Source organism: Coturnix japonica, chromosome 9 (genome assembly GCF_001577835.2).
Source record: "Coturnix japonica isolate 7356 chromosome 9, Coturnix japonica 2.1, whole genome shotgun sequence".
NCBI classification, from domain to species: Eukaryota; Metazoa; Chordata; class Aves; order Galliformes; family Phasianidae; genus Coturnix; species Coturnix japonica.
In genome coordinates, this window is record NC_029524.1 from 3,974,816 (window position 1) to 3,987,644 (window position 12,829).

The 12,829-nt window shown below is 56.0% G+C and overlaps 2 protein-coding genes across 2 annotated transcripts; both read left to right on the plus strand.

Moving 5' to 3' along the window:
• Positions 1–4,976: 4,976 nt before the first annotated feature.
• Positions 4,977–10,378, plus strand: PTTG1IP (PTTG1 interacting protein). The gene is made up of 7 exons (XM_015871280.1): positions 4,977–5,322; positions 6,637–6,689; positions 7,669–7,777; positions 8,612–8,714; positions 8,810–8,875; positions 9,191–9,237; positions 9,652–10,378. The coding sequence occupies exons 1-7, from the start codon at positions 4,992–4,994 to the stop codon at positions 9,693–9,695; spliced, it is 753 nt and encodes a 250-aa protein (XP_015726766.1). The 5' UTR covers positions 4,977–4,991; the 3' UTR covers positions 9,696–10,378.
• A 192-nt stretch (positions 10,379–10,570) lies between these two features.
• On the plus strand, positions 10,571–12,715 carry LOC107317986 (small ubiquitin-related modifier 3). The gene is made up of 4 exons (XM_015871281.2): positions 10,571–10,713; positions 10,840–10,968; positions 11,544–11,615; positions 12,039–12,715. The coding sequence occupies exons 1-4, from the start codon at positions 10,693–10,695 to the stop codon at positions 12,099–12,101; spliced, it is 285 nt and encodes a 94-aa protein (XP_015726767.1). The 5' UTR covers positions 10,571–10,692; the 3' UTR covers positions 12,102–12,715.
• The last annotated feature ends 114 nt before the right edge of the window (positions 12,716–12,829 follow it).

Genomic DNA, 12,829 nt, shown 5'->3' on the forward strand with positions numbered 1-12,829 from the left:
ATTTGCCCCGAGCATTTTTCACCCCAATGAGCTCTGGAAAAGCATCAGTGTTTGCTGGCAGCTCCTGGTTCTTTGCATCCAGAGAATGAGATACAGGGGGAGATGCTGGAAGGCCAATGCCAAGGGCTGCCTGAAGGATGGCTTGCACTGGGTGAGTCTACCAGCCTGGTGCTGCCTTGTCCCATGCTGTATTGGCTCTGTCACAACTCAGCTCTATTGCATCCCCCTCTGTGTGCTGCCACACGGGCACGAAGGGATCCCCAGCAGTTAAAACCCCATTATTTTACTACATATATGATGGAGATGGGAACTGCAGAGCCCGTTGTGGCACTGAGGAATGGGCAGCCCAGAGGAGATACAACAGAACGAGCCCATCCTGCAGCATAGAGACAAGCGGGCTGCCTCCTGCCTCCCCAGTGTGTTCCTCACTGAGAGAGGAAAGATGTCAGATTTCAAAGGCAAAAACCCACGGGAGAAACATCCAGGCTGTTTTTTTGGCTTGCTTTTTTTTTTGCACTTTTGCTCTGCGTGGCCGTGAGAAGGACGAGCTCTCCTGCTCCTGCCCGCGGGTGGTCGTGGCTTTATATTAACTCACAGCAAGACGTGGCGTGCAGCCTGGGGAGTGACAGATCTGCCTTGAAATTAGAAAACACCACGGGGAGGGGTGTCCCTTGGGCATGGTGCCGGAATGCTCCTGAGCCGGTCGCTTTGCTGAGCTCTCCCATGCAGCCAGCAGCCAAAGGATGGTGTGGGTGAAGCAGGGATGGAGTGCAGCTTTTTCACCTGGGTGCTGGGCTGGGCAAGCAGCCCCGAGCCTTCTGCCATAGACAATAACAATGCATAGCCTGTAGGAGGGGACAGCCATACAGCTGGGGGCATTTTGCTAAGGATTGCCACCCGTATCCCAGTCATGGAGCTCCCTGGAATTACATCTTGGCAGAGCAGAGAGGCGTGCTTCCACGCAGCCCCTCTGTGCCTGTCTCACCTAACGCTGATGTGATGAGACACTACTGAGGCATTTAGAAAATGGTGCTGTGGGTGACTCTGTTCCCAGTGGTTATTTTAACCCGAGTAAACAGCATAGTTAGAAAATCACACTCTCACTAAAATATATAGAAAAACAGTCGTGGAGGCTGCTTGGAGACGTGGAGGTTCCCTGTGCACCTGTGAAGCCTTGAACAGCTGATGTCATCAGTGTGCATTCACTGAACGCCCCTGGGCACCTGGGGGAGGTTTTTGATGATGGAGGACCGAGCAAATGGAAGGAGTGATGGGGAAACTACAAAGCAGTGGTGCTGTGCATGATCTCAGGCACATCGGTGCTGCACAGAAACAATGATGGCAGTGAGGATACGAGCACGGTGGGCTGGAGGAGAAGTTGCAGGCAGTGAGAACAGGGAAGGAGGAGGTGCTGCCCGGCCGGGCACTCAGGGCTGCGCTCCCCGTGCCATCAGCTCAGCTCGCTGCTGGCTCAGAGCGTGCTGTGAGCTCGGAGCGGCGCGGTGCTGTTAGCAGAGTGACACCTCCTAACCAGCCCCATCTGCTCGGAGGCACCGCATCCGGCGGGGTTTCTGCAGACCTGCTGGCAGAAGCGTTTGCCAAGGTTTTACAATCAGCATTAATAAACACGGCGGGGCGGCGTTTGGCACCACGAGCTGCGACTCCCAGGCTGGCGTAGCTGAGATGGAGAGAAGCCGTGGCAAATAGATGTGAAACGATCCCACCCTGTGGGATGCGTGGATGTGCACAGCCTGCAGGCAGGGCTCAGCACTCACGGTGCTGCTGCTCGCAGACACTCCACAGCCCCAGGCTGCTGCTGGGCTGTGGTGTGACCCAGTGCCACCCTGTACTGCAGAACCCGAGCTGTGTGAGCACCTGGTACGTTTCAGACAGGATGGCACCATCCAGAAACTGTCCAGAATGGAACAGCTGGACCCGTAGGTGTGTAATAGCAGCACAAAAAGCCCATGCAATTTAGGAAAATGCCACATTCCCTGCAGATGAAAGGCTACAGCTGAATCGAGTGGCTGCGGATGAATCACAGCGCTGTAGGGAGCACACTCATGGGTGTCTCAGCAAAGCCATACAGCTTGGATGGGCTCCAGCAGTGCTGGGGCGTTGCGGGACTCTCATTCCACCCCCTGGACTCCCAAAGCCTGCACATCCCACAGGTGCCTGGCACCCAGCAGCACCTCCCAGCTGCTCCCACTGCAGGCTGCAAGGAGTGAGATGAAGCATCACTTCAAGTACACACTCTTTCAGATCCTTTAACCTGCTGCATTAAAATAATGGTGTGGGATTTAGGTCTGGAAGTTCTGAAGCGGATAGTTTTGTTATATATCATCATTCCTGTCCTGAAGTTAAACCGTTTTGAAGCGTTGTATAAATAGCCATGGGATCACCTTTCCTAGCTGGCTCCATCCCTCCCCGTGTCTCTCAAGAAGAGAAACGTGCACATCATTGGGAACCTCTGGTTTTGCTTTCCACAGGCTGGAATATCAGTGCTGAGGGCTTCCAAGAGAGATGCTGTCATACACTTACGCACACACAGAGTTATGCGCAGAGCTGGAACCTTTGCTGAGTGCTGCACTCATGGGGCTGAAACCCTCCTGACAAACCCCCAGCTCCTGCCTCCCCAGCACTGCTAGGGCTGATTTAAAAGTGTTGGAAGGTTTTGGAGGACTCCCAGGCCACATCCTCGTTTTGCTTGTTGTGTGAGGGTTGCAGCGCTGCAAAGCTGCAGAGGGAGTTCCCCACAAATAGGCGGAGATGGAGGGGCTGCATCAAGCCCTGTGAACACACAGGGTTGTGCTAAACCCTGATTCACCCAAACCAACCTACAGATAAATGTATGGGTTTGTGACGCCTTGGGCACAGCCCGGCATCCATCAGAGCTCTGGGAAACAGTGGGGTCAGGGAAGCTCTGGACATGCTTGAAAGCAAAATGAGGAGGATGTTGCTATTCAAAGAGCTTCTGGCCCAGGGATGCTGGGTCACAACCACAGCCCATCTCGCTTTCAGCTCAGAGCTGTGCCGTCACACTGCTGGGGCCAAGATGCAGCCGTGGGGAGACAAGAACCATTTGCCATATGCTGAGGGATTACTGTATAAAACCAGGATGCTTGGAGCTGAGCCAAGGCACAAGGTTTCCAAATAGAGTCTGAATCCTGGACAGAAAAGTTCCAACTAAATATAGCCATGGCAGCCTGGGGGGGCTGACTTCTTCTGTTGAGTTCACTGAAAGCAGGCGGGCAGCAGGCAGTGCACAAATGGAGGCCCTGGGATGCACAGGAAGGATGGTGCTGGGGCAGGAGGGGATGAGGATCCCTGCAGGGTGGGGGTTCAGGAGCAGCAGCTGGGAGAGAGAAGCTCAGCCCTACATGATGCGTGTTCCCAAAGAACCATGCCAGGGGGGCCGGCAGCACGGGGAGTTCCAGCTAACAATAACAGATAGTGCTGGAGTTATACCTTACATAGAGAAAACCAATGCTGGAACCAGCTTTCTGTGAGCCTGGCAAAAAGCTTTTGTTTAATTTACAGGGGCTCAGGCTATATTTAGCCTGCAGATCCTTGGGGTTTTATCTGGGATCCAGTGAGCAGCTGGGACACATTGCCTGTTTGTGGAGTTTGGTCTTTATCCAGCGGGGCAGCACTGTAGGGCAATGCCAAAGTGAGCAATGGGGACTGCATGGGCTCAGCCCCATGGGGTAGTGGGATGAGGGCAGAGGAATAGGAACAGTGGAATGGGAGCTGTGAGATGGGACGGATGGGATGGGGGCAGTGGGATGGGAGCTGTAAGATGGGAATAGAGTGAAAGGAGCTGTGGGATGGGAATACAGGGATGGTAACAGTGGGATGGGAGCAGTGGGATGGAAGCAATGGGATGGGAGCAGCATCTCTGTCAGGAAAGCCTCAGCTCCCACATGGCTCTGATGATGGATGCAGTGGCTGCTGCCCTCTCAGGATATTTTTCCTTTCTCTCCCTGCAGAGTAACATTTAAGAGACACAGGAGCCCCATTGCAATGCTGGCAGTCTCCCTCTCCATCGCCGGCCGCCGTGCTGAGCTAATTTTATCCTCCCTGGCCCCCCCATCTCCTGGAGATTGTCCTGCTGCAGCCAGCGAGCGCTAGAAAATAGCACATCGCCCACTCATCCAGCCTCCCTCCACAAGGAAAATATTTATATTATGCCAAAGAGAGGGTTTCCATGGCAGTGATGACTTTAGCACTGTTGCCTTAGAAACCACTTGAGGCCATCTTAAGCGGGGCGAAAATACCCTTCATCGACAAATAAGGAGAGCGCACAGGAAGGCCCCGCTGGAGCACGGCAGGACGGGAGCTGCCCTCCTCCCGGCGGCTTTTGGAGCTCCCCAAAAGGGGATGCGCAGTGTTTGATGATGGCACTGGAGGGCAAAGGGGTGGAGATACGGTGACAGTGGAGGGGGCAGGGGTGGCACTGGAGGGGACACGGGTGGTGCGGGGGGGGATGCAGGTGACATTGGGTGGGTGGCACCTCTGCCATCCAGCCTCGAGCACCGAGGAAGTCCCGGTGTCTCCTTCAGCCCCGGTTCCCCGGCAGCTCCGTTCGAGGGGCCCCACGTTTCTCCCTCGGAGCTGCCAAATCCCCCCTCCCCTGCACCTCCGCCTGCTGCGCGGTTTGGCAGACCTCTGCAAGCCAGCGGGACTCCATCACCGGGAACACATCGCTGGAGCCTTCAGAGAGAGGGCAACGAGCTGCGTGACGAAGCCAGCGGTGCAGAAGCACGATGCCACGTGTTCAAGCTATAGAATTTCGGCTTTTTTTTTCTTTTTTCCCCCCATGTTTTCCTTTCTGGTGGGCTGGAACTACGTCACACACGTGGGAAGTGATGCTCCAACCCGGCCCCGGGGATGCGGGGCAGGCGAACAGGCGTTTTTGGGGCGAACCGTGGGTGCTGGAACACACCTCCCTGCGCCCATATCCCATCGCAGCCCCGTGTAAAAGCCCCTTAATGCCGCTTCCCACCGTGCCCACACCAAACTCTTGCTGTGCCCGCACCGACGCCGCGGGGTCGGACGGAGGCAGCGGTGACGGCTCCTCGTCCCACCGCCGCGCGTGGGGGTCCCGCCGCTCTCCGCACCCCGGGGCCGAGCAGCTCGGGGCCGCCTCCGTCCCGCCCCCGTCGGTCCCGCCCCACCCCGGCGGCCCTAGAAAGGCGGCGGCCGCCCCACCGCCCCCGTGTGCCGGTGCCGTCATGGCTCTGCCGCCCGTGCTGCGGTTGTGCGCCGTGTTACTCGTGGTGCTGCTCCCCGCGGCTGCCGCGCAGCAGGAGGCGGTGGGAGGTGAGCGGGGGGAACCGCGCGGGTCTCGGGTGGGGGCTGCGAGAATCCCGTTGTCCCGTCCCGGTGGTGCCACGGGTGGGGGGCAGCTCCGGAAGCGTTGGGCGGCTGCGCTTGGGAGCGGCGTGACTTCTGCATTCCTTGTGTTCCGCTGCCAAAAGCCAAGTGTGACACGCGTGAGCTGGAGGCTCCGGCCGGGAAGCAGGCGTGTGGCTGGCGAGAGGTTGAGATAACGCCTGTAGCGGCTGGGATTGGGACTGCTGTGGTGGTAAGGGGTTGTAACCGCGGGGTTTGGGGTCCTGGGCTGAACCCACAGAGCCGTGAGGGTGGCACGTGGTTGTGAGTGCTGGGAGCTCCCGAATGGGATCGCTCCAGGGAGAGCGGAGCTGATGGGGATGTGGTAAACCGGCCCATCGCCTCCCGGGGCAAAAGGGCGGATTCCAAGCGCCCTGGAGGCAAACAGGCCGAGGCAGCACAACAGCTGTGATGCTTTCCTGGCCTTGGCTGGGGAAATGGGGAGGATGCGGCTTCCCAGAGCGTTGCAGGGCTGTGCGGAACGTGCAATCTCAGCCTCTCTGTGGTGCATAAACAGCCTTATCTGAGCTGTGTTAATAAATTGCTGGGTTGTTTGGAGGGCTGTGCAGAGCATGTGACCGGCTGTTGACAGTGGGCCGCAGCTGAGGCTTCCTCCCAGCTGCAAGGGGAGAGCTCAGCTCTGCTGCTTGCACACAGGGAGCACCTTGGAACTGGGGGACTTTGCAAAGCTTTGCTCCTCGTGCTGCAGTTACTGGGGGGCTGCTCTGCTGTGAGGCTGCAGTTGCTCCTTTCTGCCTCCCTGCTGCTTTTCCTTGTAGCAACTTCCTTGTCTGGGTTCTGTTTGCCTGAGCTGCCCTCTCACCCAGTGGTAGGGGATCGTGTTGTCTGTCCCTGCCCAGCAGGTCTCTCCGGACATCCCATCATAGCACTGCTCAGCTACCCAGAGCAGCCGACAGCTCAGTGCTTTGTGTCGGTGTGGGCCAGGCTTGGGTTTGCCTTTGAGGCTCTGAAATCAGCCCTTATCTGCTGCAACCCATGTGGCTTCTGGAGGGCACGGGGCAGCATCTGTCTCCAGAACCAGGGTGCTGCTGCAGATGCCAAGGCAACAGCAAGCTCTGTTGGCATGCCCACAGCAATGGGTGCAGTGCTTAATGCATGGCAGCATGTCCTAGGGCACAGGTCCCTGCAATGTGGGGGACAAAAAGAGGCTCTAAGGAGCACAGAGCTTATAACAAGGTCCTCCAAGTATTCAGGTGTCTCATTCTGTTCTCCTTCCTACAGAATGTCAGCAGTATACAAACAGAAGCTGCGAGGAGTGCCTGAAGAATGTCACCGTAAGTAGCAGGAGTAACTCTGACTTCTCCCTAATGTCCAGAAGCATAATGTGTATTTTAGGGGGCTGTATGAAGAGCTGCTTCCCTCTTGGAGCTCCTTTGTCCCTGCCCCAAGCACGCTGTGGGTACCACCCATCCGCCCATAGCACTGAGAGGACCAGCGCCCATTGGTGCTCAGGGAGTGGCTGCTAGGAAGTGCTTGAGTCTCATGGTGTGCTGCTTGAGTCATTTAATGTGCTGGGCTCCTCCTCAAGAATGTGAGCTGCTGCTTGTGCTCAGCTGAGTCCTATGAATGCCGGAGCACCTGACTGCAAAGCATGATGAGCAGATGTTTGCTGGTTGAGTGCCCTCAGCTCTGCATGCAGCAGATAGGGCAGGGTCTTTCCAGAGGTCCCTTCCCACTGGGATTTTCACTTGAAACAGTTAACTTTCCTCTTGGTGCTCCTGATGTATGTAGCCCCATCTGTGATGTGTGTGTGGGGGTAGGATGGGCTGCCAGGGTGGCAGCTGTGGGCTGCGTGCTGTCCTGCAAACCTCCTCCACTGCACAGCCTTGAGAGCAAGAAGTTTGGGCTTGAGGCAGACCTCCCTGCTGGCTGGGCCAGGAAGCTCTGACCGAAGCCAGGCAGCTCTGCCTGGGGGCTGTGGGCAGTGCTGCCTTGGCTGCTCAGGGAGATGGTGGTGGTCACCATCCATGGAGGTGTTCCAGAGCTGTGGAGATGTGGCACTGAGGGTCATGGTTGCTGGCTGGGGTGGGTTAAGGTTGGAAAATACCCCTATAATCCTCAAGTTCAGCTGTAGGAATTCTGATTCTTGGGCTGGAGCTGGTTGGGTGGAGCCAGGAGAAGCACTCTCAGCATCTTGGGGAATGGGGAGTTTCTGTAGCGTTCCCTGGCAGGATGAACCTGCTGCAGAACAGAGTGGTTGCTGCTGCTTGCTTTGGGTACCTCACAGTAATGCTGTGCTTTCCTGTGCCGCAGTGCCTGTGGTGTGCCAGCAGCAGGAGGTGTGTGCCATACCCTGTCCGACGGATCCTCCCACCTGCTGACCTCTGCGAGCTCCGCTCTGCACGCTGGGGTGTCTGCTGGGGTGAGTGGAGGGAGGCCTGTCTGCTTTGTGTCTCCTTTGGGCCACAATGGTACTCTGGTGCATGGACAAAGCATGGGTCTTGGGGAGCAGGGTGATAGGGGAACAAGCTGGGGCTCAGTTTCCATCACCTGTCCCCATGCTGCAGCGCTGCTGGACTGTGGTCACAACCAGCTGTTCTGTCTCACTGCCCGTGGGGGAGTGAGAACAGCTTCCACACCCCCCAAAGGGAGAGTCTGCTCTTTGTGAGCACCGCTGTGTGCTCTTCTGAACCTTGTGTAAGACCCTGAAATACTAGTTTGTGTGCGAGTAGCTTCATAAAAGGTCTCATTGTGGAAGAACACATTCCTTAGCTTGCAAAACGAGCCTCGGGGGTGATTAGTCCTGCAGGAGATTAGCTGTGAGCTGTGTTTGTGGTGTGTGACTGCAGCCTGCCTCACCAGGCAGAGGAGTGTGTGGTGCTGTGGGCAGGGTGATGTGAAGCCCTGGATTCAGTGCATTCTGGTGGTGCTGCTGGTGGAGAAGCTCCCATTGGAGAGGTGAAAAGCATGGTTAGGTTTCTTGCCTATGGCTGCTGATTTCCAATACGTGGCCTCCAGCCCAGTAGCCTCAGGTGAGCCCTGCTGCTTCCTGCAGGCACTGGTTGGTAGCAGTGTGCTCAATGCATTCATGCTGGTGCCAACACTGAGCACACATGTGGATGATGTCTGTCTTGCTTTCTCAGGCTGCCATGCATGCCTCAGGTCCAGCAATTGAGGCTGCCAGTGACAGGAGCTGTGTGGCTGTCAGCAGGCAGATGTACACTGGTGTGCATGTGTGTTTTGTTGCATCTTGCAGTGAATTTTGAAGCCCTGATCATTGCCATGTCTGTGGTGGGTGGCTCGATCCTCATCATGCTGCTTGTCTGCTGCTGCTGCTGTTGTAAGAAGAAGAGCAAAAAGCAAGTATCGGGGTGGGCTGTTCCTAGTTCTCCCAAAGAATCCTTAAGGTGCAGCTGTGTCTTGGTGTGAGCTGATGGGCTCTTCTTTGCTCCAGGCCAGACAAGGAGGATGAAAGAGCTGCCCGTGAGCGGGAGCGCAGACGAGTGCGTCAGGAGGAGAGGTGAGGCCACATCGCCCTGTGCCCTGCTGACCCAGTGCTGTGCCAATTGCAGGGTGCCACACTGCAGTGCATGGTGCTGCAGCCACTGCATGAGGGTCTATATTGCAAGTTAAGTCCCTGCTGGGATCTGTGAATGCAGCACTGTGGTGGTGGCATGTATCCATCCTGAAGTCCCTGCCCTGTGGGAAGGGGGGCTGCAGGGAGACCAGCAGCCTGAGGGCTCCCTCCACCCTGGGAGGGAGCTGGGAGCTGGAGCTCCTCCTTGGCTGTGTTCTGCTGGTCACTCGTGGTTTCTTTCCTGTTTGTTTCTTACAGGAGAGCAGAGATGAAGTCACGGCACGATGAAATCCGAAGAAAATACGGTACAGTCGTTTGCAGTAGCAAATTACACTAAGCTTTAGAGTTGTAGAATCGTTTAAAATTAGAAAGAGCTCTGGGATAACTACTCCAACCATTTAGCCATGTCTGTGGCAGCTCTAGACTGTGTTCCTCAGTGTGACCATCCCAGTTCCCTCAGCTGCTCCCCATCACACTTTATGCCCCAGACCCCTCAGCTCTGCTGGACACACATCCTCCTTGTAGTGAAGGGTCCAGGACTGAACACAGAGCTTGATGTATATCCCATGAGGGGTAGGAGTTGAGGTGGTGTGGGCGCATCCTTCCATGAGGACAATAGTACAATAGTCTCTAGAGCAGGATGGTGAGCAGAGGATGGTTAGTGAAAGAATTGTCACCCAGAGCAATGAGTGACTCTCAGTGTCTCTCTTTTCTTCCAGGCCTGTTCAAGGAGGAGAACCCTTATGCAAAATTTGAGAACTAGCCTCTCTGGATCTGCCCCACCTGGTGAATGGCGTCCTCCTTCTAGACCCACCTCACTCTGGGTTGCTTTCTAGGAGCCCCCTATGGTGCCACATGCTGCCACAAGCCCTGCTCAGTGACTCCCCCCATTCCCCACTCCAGTTCTCAGCTTGCCCTGGGCTTTTGCTGCAGAGGCTGTGCCAGGATCAGCTGCAGTGCCAGGATCAGCTGCAGTGCCTGGCCGGGCTGGAACCTCACTCTGTGCCTGGAAACTTGGTGGCAATAACACTGGGGCTTCACACTCCTCCTTTACTCACCTGGGGGTGGCAGCACAGCACAATACAACACGGTGCCTGGCTGAGGTGGCCTAGTGTGTCTTCCTTCTGCCTTATGCAAAGCTGGGTGCGTGCATTGTGATGCTCATGTCCCTGTGTGCAGCAGTGGCTCAGGGGTGCCCTGTCTGCCTGCAGCTCTATGCATACACTCACACACCAGCACCAGTTTCTCGCTGCCTTGGGCCTTTGGGGGCAGGCCCTAAATGCACGCTTCACTTGCAACTAATCCAGGGACCCTCCACAGCCCCCTCTACCTCTGTGCCTTATATTGATCATCTCCTGGGCTCGGTGCCTGTTACTGATTGCAATACGGTAGGGTTCTGATGCGATGTGGTCAAGATGTATTAAATCGATTTGATTACTATCCCAACGTGAGCGCTTTATTCTGAAGGGCAGGAGCCGGTGCTGCGCTCGGTGCAGTTCTCTGGCCGCCCGCTGGGGGGCGCTATAGCCGTACTGGGCCGTATCCAGTGACGCACTTTCTAGAGCCGCCGCGCCGCGCGCTGTCGCTCACCCTCCTCCTTCCCACGTGATCAGCCGTGCGGCCAATCAGAACGCGGGATTGCTGGCGCGGGGTGGCGGGGGCGCGGCTCGGCGCGCGCTCTCGCGGTCGGTGGTTGTTGGCGGCGGGAGCAGCGCGGGACGGGCCCGAACCGAACCCAACCCCGGGCCCGACCCTCCGCCATGTCGGAGGAGAAGCCCAAGGTGAGCAGGGCTGGGGCTCTGCGGGCACGGGGCGGGCCGTAGGATGAGCTATGGGGGGATAAGGGGGGGAGGGTCGGGCCTGGCACTGCGATGATCGCCGCTCTCGTCCGGTTTGTCCCCCCTCAGGAAGGAGTGAAGACAGAGAACGACCACATCAACCTGAAGGTGGCCGGGCAGGACGGCTCCGTCGTGCAGTTCAAGATCAAGCGGCACACGCCTCTCAGCAAGCTGATGAAGGCCTACTGCGAGCGGCAGGTGTGTGTACAACGGGGCCACAGCCAGCACTGAGTGCGGGCAGCGCTGTGTGTGTGTGCTGCTGCACGTGGAGCCCTTCCTCTGCTTCCACACTCCTAAAGCTCTGCCCCATCCCTGCACCTGACCTTACCTGGACCTGAGCAAGGCCTTTAACATGGTCCCCCATCACATCCTCATCTCCAAATTGGAGGGAGGTGGATTTGATGGGTGGACAACTAGATGGATAAGCAATTGGTTGAAAGGCCGCAGACAGAGGGTGGTGGTCAATGGCTCTATGTCCAGGTGGAGGCCGGTAACGAGCGGCATCCCCCAGGGATCTGTCCTGAGACCGGTTTTCTTTAACATCTCTATCAATGACATCTACGATGGAATGGAGTGCGCCCTCACTGCCACAGCATCCATCCGGCAGCTCTGCACCCTCCTGTACAGCAACAGAGGCATGAAGTTCCCCATCTGCTTATATTACATGTTAATTTAGTTAATATGCGTCCCGGCACTAAATCAGTCAGTGCTTTGTTTGGATTCAGACGTGTCTCGGTTTGGTTCCTCACATGTGTCACTCTGTATATTGGCAGGGTTTGTCCATGAGGCAGATCAGATTCAGATTCGACGGGCAGCCGATTAATGAAGCAGACACACCTGCACAGGTATGAAAGGTGCTTTTAGTGCAGATCATTTTGTGCTTCTTCTTCAGTCTCTTCCATATGTGTTTTATGCTGGCTGGGGTGGGAGATGTGCATGAACAGATGGTGCCAAACACACTGGCACCTGTGTGCTGCTGTGGGCAGGACCTGGAGGGAGTGCTGAGCTCTTCAGCTCTGTCCCATGTCTGGATACAGCCAGGACTAAAGCTGGGTGCTGTAGCTGCTGCCAGCTCAGTCAGCGCTCAGAATTTAAGGGTTTTCTTGCATTGACGAGGCCTGAGGTGAGGAACAGAAGAAACACATCTGAGTTGGTTGCTTTTAGATGGCTGGGTTCTGAGTCTGCTTTGAAATAGAGATCTCAAAACCTGTGTAACTCTATTATAAGTTTATGGTTGTGAACTCGTGTTCTCCGTATCACCCTCACAGCTGGAGATGGAAGACGAAGACACTATCGATGTGTTCCAGCAGCAGACGGGCGGGCTGTGCTAAGACATGGCATCCTTTGGAGCACAGAGGCTCCTCATCGCACCTCGCTCTCATCTGTCCTTGGATTTGCTATCAAATAGTGAACAAATGAACACGCCGATCACACGGGATTCTCGGAAACCTTAGAGGACATTTACCCAAAATCGCTTGTTGTCTTTGACGTACTGCGTGTGCAAGTCGACACAGTATCTGCAGGGATTCATCTCTTATCTTTAATTGGGCCCAGTTGATTTTTGAGTTCCGATTCAGTGCTACACGTTGTCTGTCTGTCTGCTGTTTCCTGGTTTATTCCCTTTCAAACCTGTGGCCTAAATAACCCTGTCCGTGTTTGAGGACATGGAGTGCATTCCTGGCTGTCAGCCCTGCCCCTCTGTTCCATCCTACCCTTGTAAATAAGTCTATTTTCATGCCGATCTCAAGCTTAATGAGTCTCATTGTTTTAAAAGAGGAGGAAGAAGACGCTGATTGAAGTCGCTGGGAAACGTGAAGCCCACGACACGAGGTCTGTACGTGCGAGACGCAATGCTCCGTATAGACAGTTTGGAAGATTGCAGATTGACATGTGCTTTGTCATGATTTGATAAAGTTGTCTGAAATATACTTTTTTAATGCACAAACGAGAAGTGTCCTGAATGGAAGGGGGGGGGTGGGGTGAGCAGAGCAGCTGGGCTGAGAGGGCCCGCCCACAACTCGCTGGTGCTACTGCGCATGCGCTGGGAGGACTCAGCCCC